Source organism: Periophthalmus magnuspinnatus, chromosome 24 (genome assembly GCF_009829125.3).
Source record: "Periophthalmus magnuspinnatus isolate fPerMag1 chromosome 24, fPerMag1.2.pri, whole genome shotgun sequence".
NCBI lineage: Eukaryota > Metazoa > Chordata > Actinopteri > Gobiiformes > Gobiidae > Periophthalmus > Periophthalmus magnuspinnatus.
In genome coordinates, this window is record NC_047149.1 from 23,309,541 (window position 1) to 23,322,438 (window position 12,898).

Here is a 12,898-nt window from a genome sequence, read left to right on the forward strand (position 1 = left end):
TCAAAAAAGCAACATTATCATAATTTCCCTAAAATAATTTGAGGCATTTACATGTTATTTAAAGTCACACTATGTAACTTATCTGGTGGGAGGGGGGGGGGGGGTCCTGCAACCTGACCCCTGCTCATCTCCATGGAGAGAGCTTTTCCTGGAATTCTCCCCTATATGGCTTTAAAACTGATCCTCACTGCATTAATTCACTTAAATGTCCCTTTAATTGCGCGCTGTAGCTGTCAGACTCACTTTAAAGCCGTGGTCCAGTCAGCACAGATGTCTGCACCTGCCAAACCGAGCAGAGAGCCCGAGCAGAGCGGAGGGAGGGCGCAGGGGCAGAGGGGCGCACACACACACACAGGCGGCCGCGGAGACACAGAAATGGCGCCTCGATGCTGCGCTCTCTGAACACAGTGTTTGGAGCCGGCTCGGGACATATTCTAGAGGATTAAACACAGGTTAAAACATGGTGAACACACGGAGCTCACAGCCGAGGAGCGACCCCTTCATCTCCTCCAGGACTCGCTCGTCGTCGCAGAGGAAAGATGATCATGTAAGAAGCCGGTTTCTTTTCTTTACCGGTGAGCTAGTGCTAATGCTAACTAGCCGAGTCGCTCCATCTCTTGTGTGGCCTCACGCGGCTTAAAACAGTGCCCCTGCCACACGAATAAACGCATCGTATCGACACTCACATGGTCATATAGCTGCACTTTTCAGCTGTTAAAGTGACCAATCGGCTCCGCTGTCACTTCCGTCAAACGCGGTTGTTAACTGTCAAACCGCGAGCTAGCGCCGTTACTCCCGAGCTAGCCTAACTACACTAGCTAGCTCCCTTTGTCCGGCTCACTTGTTTTGCTATTGTCTCGGCTAATACGCTTTCCATGGTAGGACAACTATACTTTTTAAGAACACAATTACCAGTGGGTTGTGTCTCCCGTTTGGACATACAAATTACCCCATTCATTGTGTTAAATTTGTGTCGATAAAGCTTTAGTTTGGCTAGCCTTTTATGCTAACCGTGCTAGCTCAGTGGGGGAAGGGAGGTCCAGGTTCACAACAGTTGGCTGGCTCGTGTCCCATATTTAACAAGTCTGAACTTGGTGAACTTACTGCAGCTAATGCCAAAAAGCCAAAATAATCCAATTATTCTCTAAGCTGGCACTCAGATGGTTTATTTACCGGGTTGTAAAGTGTCGTTTTGCTGTGTTACTTTCTCCCTTGTGGGTTGTTTTGTCGTACAGGCTGACCTATAAACTCAGTGACATGCTTTTGTGTGTGAATGTAAACAGAGGGGTTACGCGAGGAGAGGCTTTGTGGTTTGCAGTACACGCCACAGGTTAGTTCAGATTTCTAATACAGGGAACAAAGTGTACAGATGTTACTCCTAATTGCCAATGGCACTAGCTGCTTGCTGACATGTGTTGATTGATCACATTTTGTCCCCTGCCATGCTATGTGTCACTCCAACAAGTCCTAATGAGTATAAATGGTTCAGTCTGTCAGGATGATGACTATATCAGCTAATCGCTAATTAATCGTTTTTTTTTGGAGGCCATTAAGCCTGAAGCTGGGAGACAATGGCTGTTTACAGTTTGAGTGTGGTTAGCTCCTCCCTTCAGATAAAGATGTAAGGCAGTGTCCAGGAGTAATCTGACCAGAACTGAAGACGCGGCTTGGATGAGGAGCGAAACGTCTTCAGTCTTACAACTTTTTGTCCAGTTGACAGAGTTAACCTTTTACTACAGCATATTGTTAAATAAATGTTACTGTACTGGAACTATATTTTTGGGGGCTCACTATTTATCGTGTGTACAATTTCTTTGCGTTTGGGTGGGATAGTTTGTATTTTTTTCTGTATTGCAACAAGATTTGAGCTGTAGACTCCCTCATTATAGATGCAAACTAATACCTAAGTGTAATTCTGCTATTTATCTATTGTGTTTTAAGCTTTTGAACAGTGTTTCAGTATTATTGTTTGTCGTCTGCGTTTTATTCAGCGACATATCGTAAATTTGTTGTTGTGACAGCCCTATGAATGGGGGTTCTGCTTTGTGCTATAGGCGACATTTTGAGGACTTTTCACCTTTCTAGAACATTGTGTTTTTTAGTCGTTAAAACACAAGCATGCTTTTTGTTTAATTTTAGATGCTTTTATGACACTGAAAAAGATGGCAAACGTGTGTCCTTACTATGCGCGGGCTTGTCATTCCACAGACCTGACTGGTAACTTCGGGCTAATGTTATGCCACCTGCTTGTTGTCTCTGTGGAAACTTTTGCTATACTATTCTCAGATAAAACCTGCTTTATCAATGGAGAATGTTTCAAAGTATGGGTTTAGCATTTTATTTCCATGTCAAGCAGTCAAGCAGCTGATGTGCCACTTCCAGAAAGTTACACATTGTTACTTTAATTGGCATGGCAATTTTTCATCATTCTGAAAGTGATGGATATTAGCATAAATGTCTAGAAATGTTAGACGTGTCTGCACACTCCACACATCTACGTGAGCGTGGTGGTTGATCACATTTGGTCTTTTGAAATGTGCTTTGTGTCGCTTCAACTCATATATTGATGTAAAATACTCAAAATATAAGAGAAATTATATTACTGTTATTTTAGAGATGAGCAAAATTAGATCATCAAGTATATTGCCTGTAATTAAAACAGTTAAAATGACCTAAAAATATACAGAAAGTCTAGTGTAATCTCCGAAACAATGGTAGAAAGTGATGAGACGATTCTCAAAAAAAAGATCGAACCATTTGATTCTGGTGTTTCGTTTCACCTTCGTGCTGCATTCTCACATGTCCCTCGATGTGTCCTGTGTTGTCATTTTAGCACAGGGAGGAAAAGGTCAAACCTGGGGGGTTCTTTCTTAGAATTTGGCAGTACACAACAGTACACCTCTTTCGGGCTGTTGTGCTCGGGCTGAGGTGAGTTTTATTTTTTAGTCACTTTTTATTTTACATTTATACATTCAGCATTGACAAAAATCTGAACTTTGAAATACTCTAAACTGCTTTTTGCTTTTACACGTCAGTCAAATACGCTTGTAATTCACACATGACTTGTTTTAAACACTTTCTCGATTTGACGTGGTAAAAAACCTGTTTAGACATGATTACGTTTTATAACATGTTTAGTGGCAAAAAGAGGAGAGCGTGTTTTATCAGAGGGAGTTGAGGAGTGGAGTAACAGTGAAGTCGTTCTCATGTTGGACGACGTTAGATATTTGCCTTTGCAACAACAGCGGGAGCTTCCACTGACTTTGCTTCGCTCGCTCTAGCACGATGTAGGGAGCCGTACTCTGAAGGGTCGCTAGGTACGCTGGTTAGGTACCATCAATAAATTATTCTTGTAGTGAATGGAATTTGTTTAAAAAATTTATCCTTGAACTTATCACTGCAACTATGAAAAAAACACTTCAAACTAATGAAAAAATGTATAGCGCAAAAAAACTTCATGTATTTTTCAATGGCTTCCTTTTGGTTTCTAGAATTAATCCTTTGTGGGATTTTTAGGAATTCATTTTTCTTTATTAAAAAAAAGAAAAATGATGACGAAAAAAAAGTGATGTAGGAACCCCAAACCAAGCTATTCTAGTAGTCCTAGTCCCCAGGTATCGCACACAACTTTTGGTTTCCAGAAATAACCCTTTAATATTCCCTGTATACTGTTATCGTGATGGGAGCAGAAGTGTTCATTTTTGTCTTGCCCAGCCCATCAAGAGACGTTGTTGATAACTTGGACATTTCTGCAGACTGCACACACAGACACTGGTGCGGTGCGATGCATGCTTAATGATGTACTTGTGGGATACAGCTTGCACTTTGAACAGTCCTGCCAGTCAGACCCTAGACACCCCTCCTACCCAGACACTGACAGTTGCCCGTGACAACACTAGATATGTTTCTATATCAAAGTGAAGTTTTGCTGCGAAGGGCATGAACATCAAGGGCAGATGTCTGGACGCTGTTCTCTTATGATTCACAGAACACACTGAGGAGCTGGGCACAAGCTGTCTCCTCTCTGAGCCTTCTCTCTCTGCACTGAAATTTTAGATCTGTATCCTCAAGGTCTTCTGGCTATCGATTTTTCCTCATTTCTATAGCTGCGGTTGAGGGTTGCTTGGTAAATCTCCGTAAAACTTTGGACCATATTTTGAACTACGTTACGCCTTCATGTTAGTGTTATCATGATACTAAAATGTAAAACTTTATTTCGGTACTAAGGAATAGACTCGATACTCAATACTGTTTCTGATACCACGATAATAATTAAAAAACATATATTTTTTGTTGACGATAGAATGTGATTTTTCAACCTGACAGTTTTGACTGCTCACTCGCGTTCTTCAGTGCGGTCACGTGATGTTGATGTGACATGTCTGGTCAGCTGATTTTGGCGCTGTCTTTCTACCGGTGAAGTCAGGACGACAGTGCCATCTTCAGTCCGACTTCTTCAGAACAGTATCCTAGGTACGTGAGAGTAAAAAAGCCCCTCGTCCCGTTTAATAGTCCCATGGTGGAAACTGTCAGGTATGAAAACAAACTGAACCTTGGTCTGGAAAAAGAATCTATTAAAATAAATTAACAGAAGAGCAGATGAACCTCATTGGACTGTGGTTTTCAACATTAAATTGTAGTACTTTCTTTTATATTATCTGTGTTATATCCGTGTAATCCCTCAGTGGTCCAGGGGTCTTATACTTGTTCTGATACAGCTCAAAATCATTCTAAATCTATTCAGGAAAGATTCATTTCTGTCCTGTGAACGTGACTTTTTAGCATCAAGACCTGCTCAAATGAGTATCTAGTTTCGAGACTATTTTTAGTATGGATTAGTGTCTTATTTTTGTTTCAAGTAATCTGCATTTTATGTCTTTATGTAAGTGTTTTTTTCCTTGATGTTTCTGCGCTTTTTTGCTGAACTTAAAATATAAACAGAAGTGGTCAGTCTAGACTAGTCACAAGTGTTTCTTCGTATTGGTGATTCTTATTCAAAGTCTTGTACTTAATAGTTCTGTAGAAATAGCTTAGAAGTAATGCTTCTATTTAACTACTCTTTTCAAGTGTTGTGTTATGCTTGTTGGAAGATTATGGGTGAGTTAATGCAGCAGATATTTTTTTAGTTGGCCTATTAGAGATTTTAAAATGCTAATTACTGCACTTAACGTTCATTCAAAAGCATTCGAGCATGTTTAATAACTGTAGTGTTTAACCCAGCAGTTTATTAGGAAGTTCCATAGCGCTTTTGTGTACTTTTTTGTTTTTATTAGCTTTATACAACATCTCTATGGACATATTGAAACAACATGTTGGATTTAAGAATCTGTTTTTTTTTATGTTCAATCCCGAGCTATATCCATGAGTTCCAGAACGATGAAACATTTGGACTATTGTTTTGTTTTAAATTGTAAATCGCTATGACAACCTTTCTGATTGATGAAAAGTCCTCGAAATGTTGCCTTTTGACAGCCAGCATTGTGTGGTTTTATTGTTTGGTTTAGTAATTGTAATGTTGAATCATCTTTTTGCTTTTTTTCCTAGAAGGAGCCCAGTAGTGACATGAGCACTCCCAGCAGCCCGCGCTCCCCTCCTTCGAAGAGGACACGAGAGGCCAGTTCTAGTGACCTCTCTCCTTCTCCTCGGACCAGGGGCCAGAGGATCAGCTGGAGCATCCCCCCCCATCGCACCAGGTACGCCCTTCCCCTCCGGCAGCAGATACTCGGGTTGCCCAGGTGTAGGACAATTAGACGAAAAAGCTCATTTGTTCCCACCGTTATTGGCTTTTTAAATAAACTATGACGCAGCATGAGGTCATTCTCTTTACGTTGTCCCATCACAATTATTTACTTAAGTTATTTTGTTTATCATGTGTTTATTTGTATGTCCTTGTCTATTGTCATGAACTGTGTGGTTGTTTCAATTGGGTGTTTTAACTGACTGTGAAACAATTTCCCTTGATGTTGCTGAAGTTGAAGGTCAGCACATTAGAAGTATCTCCTTTGTTCACGCCATTTCATTGTTTCTTTGTCTGTGTACAGTATGAATGGTGTGTGAGTGTCCATACCTGCTCCTTGAGTGTCCTAAAAGTGCTATAGAAATCAAAGGCGTTATTAGTGTTAAGTAGTGGAGACTGGCAGTGCCTTCTTTCAGTCACTGAGCTGAACCTTTTCTCAATTATCTTTTTGGGGCGACAGTAGCTCAGTTGGTGGAGCGTTGAGAGTCCGAATCCCGCTCTCGATATAAAAACAGGTTTGGTTGAACGTTGAAATCCACTGACCCACAGGCTGGCAGTGCTATTCCAGCTCACACAGATGAATGCTTTTGTTTTGTCCTTGGGCAAGACGGTTTAACCCTCCTCGCCCTCAGTGTCCGTGTACGCTGGTGTATGAATGTGTGTGTGAATGGGTGAGTTGTTTCTTGATGTAAAATGCTTTGAGAGCCTTAAAGTTGGAAAATCACTGTATAAAAATCTGAGCATTTGCCTTTTGCTGCTAAATAGTTCTTACATTGTGCTCTTATTTTACAGGTTGTCTTCTCGTGGAGTGCAAAATGGGCACGGTAATACATTTTCTAATAAATTTTCTAATTTAAACTCACTGGTGTTACCTTTTAATAATGATATATTAGTAACTTAGGTAATCATAATGCTTTTGCTTTTAATGTGCTATTTTATTTTAATTTTCTTAAAGCAGTATGAAACTTTAGACTAAAATGCATCAAAACAAGCTTGTTTTTCATTTTGGTTATTTTTATTCCGCTGAAAAACATGCATATGTACTGTGAGTGGGCAGTATGGTATAAATCTTGATCTTGGAGAATGTTCCAAAGTATGATTTTGATTTTCTATGGAATTAAGTATCTTTTAAATGTGAAGAAAAAAAACACTTTGTTTTGACAGTAAACAAATGTGTTGTCTCCTCAGCCTACATGAGTCTCCGCAGCAGTGACCGTGGGAAGGGGGAGCACTCTCACATGAACAACCATGTGGAGCTGAAGAGGAGCTGCCGAGTGAGGAAGAGCCAGTTTGAACATCTCAACCAGAGCCTGCTGTTCGACCAGCTGGTCAACAGGTAACAAGTCTGTAATATTATTTATAGAGGCGTTTATCTGGCCAACATGAAACAAGTCTGTAACTGCCTAGACATGAATACAGAACAGAACTATGGGACTGACCACAAATTAAATGAGTAAAGAGTAGTATTTTGCTAAATGTTTTTAAAACTATAATCTCAATGCCAGTCTTTGGGGAGACCTGTCACTAGAGCAAATTTTGAGACAGAGAAATATTGCGATAAACGATAATTGAAACTACTTTATGCCACCGATTAAGATTAAAATAAAGCAAGATAATCCTAACAAATCCTTTTTAAATAGACAGGATCATTAAAAGGCCTGAGCTGGAACAAATAAATAGCAGAAAGAACCAATAATTAGCCTTAAGATTGACTTTACAACTCCTTAGAGCTCAAATCTTATTGTATTACAACTAAAATAACAAATATCTCCACTTTTGCAACGAAAAAGTACAAGTGATAAATACTGAGCCCTAATATACAGGATGTCCATAAACTCTCTTTACAATTAAAACAATTTATTACAAAGGCAATTGATAAGATCTTAATCAGACTTGTTATATTGTATTCAGTGTTTTATCTCATTTAATGCACCTCTATATGGGCAACATTAGCTGCACGAAACGCATCAAGACGGGGCTGGATTTCTTGCCAGGTTCACTGTAGCAGAGCTTCATCAATGGTTGCAATCACATCTGTGTCTTTTGCTTTAGTTCAGTTATGTCCAGTATCTTTAACATAGCCCCGTAGAAAGAAATCTGGAGGTGTGATATCTGATGGACGTTATGGCCACGGAATTGGTCCATCCTTTCCAATCCAACAGTCTGGAAATGTTTGAAAACACAAAAATGCAATGTGATTAAAAACTTTTATAACCAGTGAGTACAATACAACAAATCTAATTAATATCAATTGCCTTATCCCTTGTATATTGTTCAAGCTTTCAGATATTGAACTATAAATCAATGTAATTTGACCCACCCCAAATATAGACTGGTCAATAATTATTACATCAACAATCATATTCAATTTCAATTATTTCTTAGAGCTAAGATCATTCACCTGGATACTGATTGAGCCTGACCAGTATTGGAAGCTAAACTGTAGCCGGAACTTTGTCTGTGTTTGAGCAGTTACATTATATTAAATAGAAAACAATATAACAGGCTTTCCAGGTTGGCAGTTTATCACAGCAGGGTTAAAACACATTATGAGTCCATTGTCTCATCGCCCACCTCTGTCTGTTATTAAGAGCTTACAGCTATCAGTAAGTGCTAATAATAAAAGCTCATGTTTAAACTTCATATCCAAACATCTGTTATTAGTAAAGTTGACATGACACACAGCCCAAATTTAATTAACGTGAACTTATAAACCAGGTTTACTATCGAGAAACTCTTCACTGTTGCTATGGTGTAATGTCTGTTTTTATATTTTTAGTACTGCTGAAGCTGTCCTCCAGGAAATGGACAACATCAGCAACATTCGACATTCGAGTCGGGAGGTGGAACAACTTCGCATGTGGAACGGAGACACGGAGGAAGTGAGTTTTTCATCATAACTTAAGACTCTCACAACAATTGAATGAAAAGATTCTAAATTGTCTGTGTAATCCCTCAGTCGCCCAAGTTTGATCCATAGTGAAGATCATAGTGAAGTTATGACTGGTGTAATATTGAGCCAACTGCTAAAAAATCTGCATGTTGTTTTTGCTAAATTTTTACTAATTTATGTATCTGTAGCTTTCAAAATAATTCTGTACTTTGTTTTGTGGCTATTTTGTGTTGTCTAATCCAACCTGCCATGGTACTAGAGATGAAAATTAGTCAGCTAAATCTGTCATATTTACATGGGTTCTTGTTAATTAATATGCACTGTTCCATTTAAATAAAATGATAACTATACATAAATAAATAAATGCAAACATATTCCTTGACAATTTAATCTGAACAATTGAAGTGAATCAGTGAAAATAATTTTCTATGCCTAGTGCTATTATCCATAATAAAATTTGGTAACCACACAATTTACAGGCTTAATAATGCATGGAAAAAAGACTTTGAAAAAAATCATAATGAAGAAGTACTTTATTAAGAAGGATTCAAGCTTATTAACTACTTAAAGTGTTAGTCAAGGTCAGCTTTATTATATAGCACATTTACAACAGCCTGCAGTGCTCAAAGTGCTTTACAGTACAGGACGACAATAGAAAAAATACAAGTCAAAATAAAAGATACAAAATGGCAAAACTAAATGTCAAAGATTAAAAATAGAAATGAAAACAAAACAATAAAAACACATCTCAACTTGTATTAGAAACAAGCTCATGAAGGTGAGATTTAAGTGTGGATTTAAAACAATTTATAGTTCAGCACAATCTAGTTTTGAAGGTCAGACTATTCCAAAGTCGTGGGGGAACAACAGTGAAAGCCCCGTCTCTGGTTTTCCGGTGAGTACGAGGTACATCCAAGAGGAGCAGGTGCAGGAGCAGAGCAAAGTCACCTGGGAGGAACATGACCAGACACCAGCTCTGATACGTTAGTGTTAGACAGAGGTCTGCAACTTTTAACAGCCAAAGAGCCTCATTGGCACATTTCTAACCAAATGAAATCAGAAAGAGCCATGCTTTTTTTCTTTTAATAAACTAATTTAAAAGAAGTAAGTGGCATGTTTGCACCCATTAATACATTATAAAGTATATACAACATTTTGTATTTATGGACATTGTGGACTTATTTGAAGTGTTTTTAGGCGGTCTGGGGGTTTTGAGCAAATGATATGTAATTTCCTGCGTTCTGGTGCATTTTATGTGTAATATTCACTCCACAAATTATCATTATTTTTTTTAAATTTTATGCATGGGATTTGCTCAGATGAATAGTAAAAAATATAAATAATTATTTCTATAAAATGAATACTCTTTGGTATGATACAAACACTGTCAAATACAAACTTGATAAAGTATACCCGAAAATGTTTTCCCAAACTTTCTTTTTCTCAATCAAAATACAAAGAGCTGGAAGCTTTAAAGAGCTGCATGTGGCTCTTTAAAGCCTAGAGAAGAGGTTAGGGCATAAAGTAGTTACCGAGCCTGAATCATTCTTATTAAACTATTCATTATGAATTAATTAGCCTTAATAAAGCATGAAAAAAAGACTTAAGGTGTAGTTATTATAAAGTGTTACCTAGAATATTCTGGAGAAAATGTGAGTATATTGGTTTAGCAAATGTTGCACCCACATTTTGTTACTTGTGTTCTGAATAAACACTCCAAATTATGTCCTAGCTCTTCTGTCAAGTTACAAGTTTTATTAGCTGCAAATCAAGGGCTGAAAACCTGAAGAAGATGACTGACATCCAGGTATTAACTCAAACCCATTACTTTGATTCTCAGGAAAATATGGACATGTATTCTCGGGTGAAACGCAGGAAGTCGATGCGGCGGAGTACATACGTTCCCGCTCATCACAAATCCATGAGCAAAGCAAATCAAGAAGAGGAGGATGATGATGATGATGATGGTACTGAAGGTAGACTGACTTTACCAATACCAAAACAAATTCTTAAAGGTGCACTGTGGAACTTTTCTTGTGGGTTGAGGATCTGCTATCTGATGTGTATGGAGATATTATTACTTTGCCTTGAATGGCCTGCAGTAGAGAATGAAATGTATTTATCTTGTGTTTTTTTAATATTAAAGAATGAATGTTTGCCTCTTCACAGATCTGACCAGTTACTTGTCCTGGTGACTTGTCTCCACTTAACTTTAATTTCATACGGTGGAAACAAGCAGGGAGCAGAGCGTCCCTCCAGAAAAGTTACGCAGTGTACCGTTAATATATGTTGGTCTTGGTTAATGGCATGCTTTTAAATTTACGTCAGCAACTTTTTATTTTTTTTTTATTTGCAAGCCAAGAAATATTACTTTACTTTACTTTTTTCCAATCAGAACTTTCCAATGTCAGTGAAGTTATTAAAGGTTTTGGAAGATATATTGTAAAAGCAGGACCAAAATGACACCACTACTCTTCATCTAATCAAAGTAAATGAAACTGTAAAAATCCGGTGAACTCAGTGTCCAGGTCTCACAAACAAGAACTTGGTGACCTATATTACTGATGAATTTAATGAAAGTTCTCATTATTTGCAGAGTACACAGTAATATTGAAAAGTCAACATTATTTCATTTCAATTTGGCCTATTCAGAACCGTAAGACTTGCTTTTGGCTTTTAGAGTCTCAAGAGGAAGAGGAGGAAGACGCCGAGGATGACGATGAAGATGATGAGGATGATGAAGGAGATGAAGCAGAGGAGGCCGGAGAAGAGAACGACCGACCGTACAATTTAAGGCAACGCAAAACTGTGCAGAGATATCAGGCACCACCCATCGGTAAGTACAACAGGGACTAATGCAAAATTATATAGCATTTTCCGCTCCAACTGAATGCATACATATTGAAGCTTTGGTCTTGTTTTACAGTTTAGGTCTACCTCTTGTTTAGTCAATATTTCAGTACTGTTTTAGTGTAGGGAAGACTGCAGTGAGTATTATTTTGGAGAAACTTAACAGCCACTCCATAAGAATGTACCAACACCATCGAAAGAGCAGCTCAGGACCCCAATCTGCTGTGCATCTCAAAGCCACCAACCACTCGTTTGAAGATAGTGAGGTACAGATCTTAAAATAACTGGTTTGAGAGGAGAGTTAAAGAAGCAATTTTTGTGGGGAAAGACAATCCATCTTTGAGCAGGAATGGGGGGCTTAGGTCTAAGGATGGAGTTATAAATGGGAGATAAATTATGTCTAAATCAAAACAAGGAAACCATGAAAACAATAGTGATAGCCAGTATGCTCACAAGTGTGAAGCAAAGTGCTTTACAGAATAAGAAAGACATTAAAATCACAATAAACAAAACAAAGTCATCAAAGTAATCATAAGTAATCACAAATAATCATCATAAAATTAAGAGAGCACTCGTTACGGGCCTGAACGATTATTCAAAATATGACTCGGGCGCAGTTCACACTTGTAGTTTAATAGATCTAGCTAACAAACAAACTGTAAAAAAATAAGTGTTGGTTTCAGTGTAGTTCGCTCCTCCCTTCAGACGGATATAAGGCAGTGTCCAGCAGTAATCTGACCAGAACTGAAGAAGCTGCTTGGATGAGCAGCTAGACTTTCAAAATTTCAATTCGGTCAACTGGACAAGGTTTAAAGACGGTCCAGTTTTTGTTTGGTCTATTCCTAGGAGCAGTTGGAAAGCGAATTAAGAGACGCTACCTGGTGTGAAAACTTTGATGTCCACTGCCTGTAGTTGCAACTTAGCAACTTATTAACTTATTGTATCACAAACACAAATTACATTGTGTTGTTATGTTGAAACGTTTTATCAGTGTTAGATTATACTATATTCTAAACATGCACAATATGACTAACACTTTCCTCCTTTGGGTCCACAGTGCCTGCCAACCGCAAACAAAGCAATCCCTCACTTTTTGATACTCACCGATCTCCAGCCAGAATAAGCCATATAAGGTTAGTTTGATTTCTATGAGTTGTTCCATAAGTTTGTAATGTTATGTTGAGACGGGAAGCACAAAAAATGATCATGAACACAAATGATCGGGTTTAAAGATGACACACTATTCAAAATTGGCTTTTAAGAGCTTTTGCCATTGTATCGTTTTCTCATTTACCCATTCAAAGTTGTATTTACAATGAATCATGCATGTTTGAGTAATGTTTATTCTCCTGTATTCAAGACACTATTGCTCAGAAAATCTTCATTTCCCCTATCCCCTTGATACACACTCAATGCGC

The 12,898-nt window shown here is 38.3% G+C and overlaps 1 protein-coding gene across 4 annotated transcripts in view; it reads left to right on the forward strand.

Annotated features, from left to right (window-relative positions):
* Nucleotides 1-232: 232 nt before the first annotated feature.
* The window catches only part of atad2b (ATPase family AAA domain containing 2B), a 146,785-nt gene continuing 134,119 nt past the window's right edge, over nt 233-12,898 (forward strand). The window contains exons 1-8 of one of the 4 annotated variants that reach the window (XM_055232040.1): nt 233-547; nt 5,545-5,693; nt 6,530-6,561; nt 6,926-7,073; nt 8,517-8,619; nt 10,471-10,606; nt 11,311-11,466; nt 12,538-12,613. In XM_055232040.1, coding sequence (XP_055088015.1) covers nt 461-547; nt 5,545-5,693; nt 6,530-6,561; nt 6,926-7,073; nt 8,517-8,619; nt 10,471-10,606; nt 11,311-11,466; nt 12,538-12,613 — 887 coding nt within the window. In that variant the 5' untranslated portion in view covers nt 233-460. The remainder of the gene's footprint in view (nt 548-5,544; nt 5,694-6,529; nt 6,562-6,925; nt 7,074-8,516; nt 8,620-10,470; nt 10,607-11,310; nt 11,467-12,537; nt 12,614-12,898) is intronic. The other 3 variants (XM_055232042.1, XM_055232043.1, XM_055232041.1) reach the window with 3 other exon arrangements.